Source organism: Austrofundulus limnaeus, unplaced genomic scaffold (genome assembly GCF_001266775.1).
Source record: "Austrofundulus limnaeus strain Quisiro unplaced genomic scaffold, Austrofundulus_limnaeus-1.0 Scaffold905, whole genome shotgun sequence".
NCBI classification, from domain to species: Eukaryota; Metazoa; Chordata; class Actinopteri; order Cyprinodontiformes; family Rivulidae; genus Austrofundulus; species Austrofundulus limnaeus.
Genome location: NW_013953307.1, coordinates 93,997 through 101,408, shown reverse-complemented (window position 1 = coordinate 101,408; position 7,412 = coordinate 93,997). Strand labels below are relative to the sequence as shown.

Sequence of the window (7,412 nt, the reverse complement as noted above, 5' to 3'; positions counted from 1 at the left end):
GGACCAGGGAGGATGATTCAACCACTAGATGTCGCTGAAAACAACTAATCCTACACACTGTGCCTTTAAAGAAGAAAAAAATGAAAGGGAAAAAAGCATTTAATTTAGCAGAAGATTATGTGAAACAAGCAGAAAGATCGCTGAAAAACCAAAAAATAAAAATAAAAACTAGAAGCACTCAAAGAGCGCAAACCTCCGCCAAGGCAGTAGGGTCAACGATGCTAAAAGGAGCCCCTTGGAAAAGTCACGTATCCAGTGCTTTATACTAAATATAGTAACATCATGTTACATGTATTTATACAATAGTAAATGATGGAAATCAAACTCTCAATGTATTGTGCCATGATATTTGTCCCCCGCCACCCCACACACATCCCTGCTCAGCTGCCTCTGCTTCTATCTGCAGAGTTGTTTTTTTGTGCGATGCTCGTGTGTTTTTGTATATTAAACACAGGATCAAAGTTCTTTTTTTAACTCATCCTTCCTACATGCACCACACTGCGCAGGGCCCTGGACGTTCGTTCCCCCGTGTCTGTCATGTGTGTGTGTTTCACCGGACGGATGTTCAAAACTGAAAATTTCGTTCTGCACTGCATCTATGAATGACAATAAACAATTCTTGATTCTTCTTGATGATGGGAATTGAAGACAATTAAATGCACATTTACTGTATGTATAAGTTTTTAAATCTCCAACATTTTCTGACTGGAAATTATGGATAAATACATTCCCCCAGGACTTCTTGTGACCAGAAAGGCCAAACTAAAACTGCAGACTTTCAACTACTACAGAGGGATTCAACTTTTTGATATCTTGAACTGTTCTTGTACRATCAGTGTTTAAGTTTGTGAAAGCTTTTGTTTTTTCTTGTGTCCTGCTGCATTTCCTTAGTGATGCAATGTTCACATTTCTGCAGTTGAGAGAATTCTAAACGTTCAACTTTTCTATCCTTTTTTTCTGCAAATTTTACATTTTTCTACACCACTTTCATCATTTGGGTTCAACTTGACTGCTACCTGTAGTTTTTATGCTAATTTTAATTTTTTTTTGCCATTTCAGCTATAATTCTGCTCCTTACAGCTGTTCTTCTTATAATTTCTGTTGTTTTTTTTTGTACTTCTTGTTGCTAATTTGAGCTTTTTATGCCTCTTTTGCATTTCAAATTGAACTTACAGTAAACTTTAGCTTTCAGCTTAAGTCTTCAGCATTAGCCTTCACACTAGCATTTTTGCGGGAAATGCATTTTCTCTAGTTATTAGCAGTTGTATTTACTCACTGTAAAAACATTTACAAACAATTTGTGACACTGATCCAGTGGTTACTGTATCGGCTGTGAGCTGACGCCCTGTATGGTCGCAGCTCCATGTTCTCAGAAATGCTAACAGTGAAAAGGATAGGCTCTGGTGATTTTTAAACCTTTGGTCAGACCTGGAAGATTGTTTTCAGCACAATAAGAAGGACCGCCTCAGAGGCTTCACCTGCCCGTCACTGTGGGTACGCTAACCCTGGTAGATGGTGGAGCCTGGTCTTGGTCTTGTGACAAATCCTGGAGCTGGGCCGTGCAGTTRCAGGTGGGACCTTACRGAGCCCRCGAGGGGACATGGGAGATTTTTTTCTTTTGYGTTCCCTCGCAAAAGTCGTTAATCACTGTTGTGMTRCYKGTTTATTAACAAACTCACATGTTCACCATTAGTGAGTTAGTCTACTGCTTTAATTCAGCTTCAGAATGAATATATCACACAGACACACATGGAAGTATGTCATATACAGATATTTTAACACAGTGCAGCCACRCAACATCAATGTCAGTTTCACAAACTTGTGGTGACACATCCTGTTTTGGTAACCGGATATTTCAAAATAAAAGTCTGATTTAATTCAGTTCATATACAAAACAAACTTGAGTGTGGGAACACAAAACAATATTGCGAGGTAACACAAAAGACCCCCCCCCCCACCATGTCGCCTCACGGGCTCAGTAGGATCTGGGCTGGGATTGGAGACCTGTTCTTGACCTTTGAAGGAATCTTTTATTTTACTTTGAAATCCTGATGTTACACTTACATTCTTTGTTTTCTGTTTTTGTTCCCGTAAAATGGATTATTTTTATTAGTTTTGTTTGCAGAAGTTCTCTTGTCTAATTGAACAAAGTTCATGTTGTTATGAAACATCTGTTCATTGTGCTGCTAATTATGATAATTYATTTTGTTTTTACCTCTTTAGGAACAAGTTGGTCAGATTAAAGAACGTTATGATCATCGGATGCTGCTCAAACACATGCCTTCAGAATTTAGTGTCTTCCTGGACCACGTTCTGGCCCTGGATTACTACACCAAACCAGATTACCAGGTACTCACTACATAAGGAAAGGAAAATCAATAAAAATCATAAATTTAACCTACRTGCATGAGTTTATCTGCTTTATTTAATTACTGTCTAGCTGCTCATGTCGGTGTTTGAGAACAGCATGAAGGAGCGAATCATTACTGAGAACGAGCCCTTTGATTGGGAAAAGGGAGGAAGTGATGCCACTCTGTCAACCAGTGCCTCCACTCAACCACAGCACAATACCAGACCGACAGCAGCTATGGTGGGGTAAGAACCAAACTGTACAACAGTTGTGACAGATTCATGTGTAAAACAGTCATTTGTTTTAAAATACTGGATTTATTTTGGTGTTTATGCTGTTAATTTGCTCAAATTATGCTGAACGTTTTATAAAAACAAGCACAACCACTATTCTATAAAGTTGGGACATTGTGTAAAATTTAAATAAAATGCAATGATTTTCAAATCTCATAAACTCATATTTATTAATAAAGAACCATATTAAACATATCTAATGTTTAAACCAAGAATTCATATTATTTTTTAAAAGTAATTCTGATACGTGACATGACAAAACCATGTGATGTGTGTTTTGAGTTGTTTACAGAATCTGAAAGTGTGCACTCTAACCCAGGATTTACACTACATGTGTTCCGTCTCCACTCCGCTGTGGTGCGCAGGTCACAGTTTGTGTCTCACTTTATACAGACTTCGCTCCGCTCCGACAGACATGCAGGAAGGAGATCGCGCCATAAATTCAGTGATAAATGTGGAAGTCAGAGCAAAAAATAATTAATTCTGTGAAAGACGAACTCCAAACAGCTGAAAACAACGATATAAAGGCTTTACGTATCTATGTTGAAACTGTCTCGCTGTCGTCCTTTTGAAACTTCTGATTTCACAATAAAATCCACGTGTAGCGTGTGTGTGCACATATGCTTCATGCTACATGTTTCCATCTTTCTCCCAAACAGAACCATACATTCTGACAGCATTTGTATAGTAATATATCTGTATATTTATTAATATAGCTGCAATTTCCACATTATTCCCGCAAATTATCCAGTGTCATTTTGGAAATACGGATGTTGTGCTCGTTTCTTTTCCTGTTGGTGCGACGTAATCTTTAAAAATTTACTCGGGCACAGCTCCGGCTTCTGGCAAAAATAGGATCTTTTCTAATTTTGACGGATCGCCGTCCGCTCACCGCAGCCAGTGTAAACACTCTCATTGGTTATAATGGGTGTGTGTTTGCTGCGGAGGTCGGACCGGAGACGTAACGCATGTAGTGTAAATTAGGGGTCAAACAACTCTAAAGGCTGGCACCACATCAGTCAGACGTGGCAGGTTGGATGGCGCAGAGGGGGAAGCTCTCGACGTTATCATCTCTCAGCTCATCTTTATGTAGTTCCCTTGTCAGCAGGTAGCCAGTACTCCTCCAGCTCCAGGTCTCCATCTTCCAGTCATGAATGGCACCTGGTCACTCATTGACATGCTCAATCAGCCTACCACACAGACACACCCAAAATATAACCTCCTGACAGCCAGAAGAAAAAAACACTTTTGTATTCAGATTTTTTTCGTAGTTCAAGTATAAAGAGTGAAAGAAACTTATTGCAATTTTTTTCATAATTTAAATTTTATCCATTGTCTCTTACAAAGGACATTTGGGTCTTGCTTAATATAAAATATCTTTACTTAATGAACACTTAAAACTGATTAATTCCATTTGTTTTTATTTTATAAATACTTAAAACACATTTTTACTTTTTAAAATTCATGAAGAGACAAAATAGTTGAGGAAACTGCATTAAGAAGTGCTTACATAACTAATTACATGTCTGAAACGCATCTTAACATCAAAATACTCTGCTGGCTCGTGTATTCAGCCATGTTTTCAAAAATACTCTTATCTATGTATTGTTTAAAGTAACCAGTTGGCCTCCAGTCTTGGTGATTGTGCCCAGTGCTTTTCTGCAAGGCGTTCTCATCTACAACAGGTTTAAAATACACTGTAAAACTAGTTAGTTACCATTACTTAAAAAAGCTTGTAAATCGATTGCACTTAAAAAARTTGAGTACACTGAACTAGTGAATAAATACTGAGTGCAGTCGGTTTACAAGCTTTTTTAAGTAGTGATAACTGCTTTTACAGTGTATGTTGTTGGAAAAAGAGAAGCATAAGTGAACACAATGCAGTATGTGTAGTTACATATATATTTGCTGATACAAAGTTTTACATTATTGTGTCTTTGTCTTACTAATTTTAAAAAGTTGACATTTTTCCTTTGCACTCAGTTTTACCAATAATTTCCATGACTCTAACTTACATATTGCTTTTCATCAGCATTGACTGGCAAGCGTCTTCACGTTGTTCCTCTTCAGGCTCCTCAAAAACTGACATGTCTTGTTCTGAATGTTTCACATACCTGCTCTACTATCTGGCCTTCCTCCTCACCATCTCCTGACARCTGTAAAGGCCTCTTCACGCTCCCTCCAAACTGCCGACGTCGGCACGGGTTGTCRCAGTTTCGTCACGAAAATTACATCCCCGGTGTTCGCAGCATCAGCGTGCCCGCCCCTTTTGGCACAACCTGCCAGAAGAACTTTTTACCCCCATCCCGCGATGACGGTAACGTGTGATTGGTCTGAAGTTTGTGGGCGTGTTTGTTTGTGCTGAAAGCGCTCGGACAGTTCTGCTCGGTAAACTTAAAAAAGGAAAATGACTCGCTCCCAGAGCCGACCGTTACCAGGAAGCAGAGTTTTATAAAGATAGTCAAACCTTGAAAAACTCATGGAGATTAAACAGACGTTGTGCACGGAGGACTCTGACTGATAAAAACTGTGGAGCTTTAACCAGGACAGATGGGAATAAATAACATCAGGTGAGTGACGAGTCTGACTTTTTTCTGCATTGTCAGCTGTAGCGGGAAGAAACTCCATGCAGTGACGTATGCTGCAGTGGGAGGGGTTTCCCAGGAGCTCGGTGCAGGGTGTCTCTGGAGCTATGAAAGGTCTGTGCGAAAACGACTGCCGAACAACCAGGTGACCGCCTGTCGACCGGTCAGCGTCGGAGCGAGTGTGTTTCAGGCTTTAGTCTGACTCTCCTTCCACAATTCTCAAGATCCTTTCTGCCTCATTCATCTCACTTGAAAGCATGAAAAGTGGTTAAGATCACCATTAGCAAGTCCCACTGTCCCCTACAGGACACTGGATAAAACTTGTACAAACCTGTGGTGAAGACTTTCAAACTAATGAAGCTTATGCTCAWATTSAAACTGGACGACTCTCTCCACCTCACCTGCTCCATCCAATCACTGCCTGACACTCTCAGCTGCAGCCAATCAGCGTTAGATCCTCRCCTCACTGCACCAATCAACTCACAGTGATCCAGGTCTGAGGGACCAGCACCCAACCATCAGTCTGCTCTACAGACATTTCAACCCACCACCACAATGCCTCCACCTTCATCTCAGGCTCTTCCTGGCTACCTCTTCCCTCTGGCCTCCACACCACCAGCAGTGTCCGAGCCCCGGGGGGAGATGGTTTTCCTAAAACCTAAGCTGATTGCTAGCTCACAGCCGTTAGCTGCACCCATGTCTTCTGCTGGGGCTCGAGCGCCAAATCACTAAAACTGTTTAACAGCTCTTTTTCTCTGTGTGAGTCTTTCCAGGTTGAAATGAGGAAATGTCATTTTTAGCAACATAAATAATTTTTGATAGAAAATTTATCACTTACCTACCGTTTCCATAAAATATTGATACAGGGATTTCTGCCATTTAAAAAAAAGTGCTCATGTCCTGTTGGCCACACAACTATAAATGTGACATCAATTGAAAGTCCAGGATGTCCTTAGATAGTCCCATTATGTTAGTGGGACTAACACAGATCAAGTGTAATGTTTAAAATATAGRGCTGARTATAATGTTCCCCACTGATGGRTCTCAGGAGGTTAATACGACAGCAGTAACAATGAGTCGGATTAAAAAGGGTGAATAAATATTGGTTAGTAACTTGGCCTGGTGCCCTAACAGGTTAAAAAGTTCAGGACATAAATAGTTATCATCCTTTTGTTTCTCTCCTACCAACTCGCTACATATTTGAGAAGTTTTCAGGTTTTGTCCCTTTTCTCCAACAGGCTGTAAGCTTCTGTCTTGTGAGTGTTTGTCATGGAGTAATTTGTGAAACCTGAACATTAGTGGACTGGCTCCGTTCCCCTCCCTCAGTCTTCACAGACAGCTCCATGACAAAGGCTTCATATTTATAACAAATAAACAGGTTAAACAAATAGTCAAAGGTGAGCAGCTCGGCACAGACAGACTCAGAGACAGTTGGTAAGTGTTTTTATTTACAGGTGATGTTTGCTTGGATCCAAATCTGGAAGGGAAGAGGTCCTTGGTGAGTATTAATCAGGTAAATTGAAAGCGAGTATTGAGGTAGAGGAACAGATCTGTATCAGGTGGAGGCTCGGCWCTGAGGGAGAGGTCCAGGATTTTCAGGTGGGCATTCACAGGTTTGTCCAAGGCAGGTGAGTTAGACCCAAGACAGAGGCAGACAGCGTAACACAAGACTAGGTGAGAGGCTCTCTTACAGGGATCCTTGGGATCTTAGGCAGTAGATGGTCCAGGTGGTTCTCAGGAGGCCTGAACTCTGAGCACAGAAAATACAGGAGTTAATAKAACTCAGGGAAGTTAAACTCACTGAGCAGCTGAGTTGTTTTACCCAGGGCAAGTGATGCTTCAGCGAGGAAGTGATCTTCTGAGCAGCCTTAAGTACCCAGAGAGCTGATGGTCCACATCGACTGCAGCTGCAGTYRATGGAACTGCCAGCCAATCAGGAGAACAGGTGAGGACAAACAAGTGACCAACAGAAACACAGAATGCCTCACAAGCATGATAATTATTTAAAAGTACACAGTTTTAATTCAAATCTATTTCACATCATCATCCTTATCTGTGATTATAACATAATGTTATATAAGTATAACATGTTACCTGTAAAACTGCTCTTTAAAAACAGGTTTTTAAAAATTGGGTTTGGCAATACACTCACCGGCCACTTTATTAGGTACACCTGTCCAACTG

The 7,412-nt window shown here is 40.5% G+C and overlaps 1 protein-coding gene across 1 annotated transcript in view; it reads left to right on the top strand.

Annotated features, from left to right (window-relative positions):
- The window catches only part of ttbk1a (tau tubulin kinase 1a), a gene marked incomplete at its 5' end in the record, with an annotated part of 108,590 nt that overhangs the window by 27,680 nt on the left and 73,498 nt on the right, over window positions 1-7,412 (top strand). The window contains 2 exon segments of the mRNA XM_014029445.1: window positions 2,224-2,349; window positions 2,441-2,595. Of these exon segments, the coding sequence (XP_013884899.1) occupies window positions 2,224-2,349; window positions 2,441-2,595 (281 nt within the window).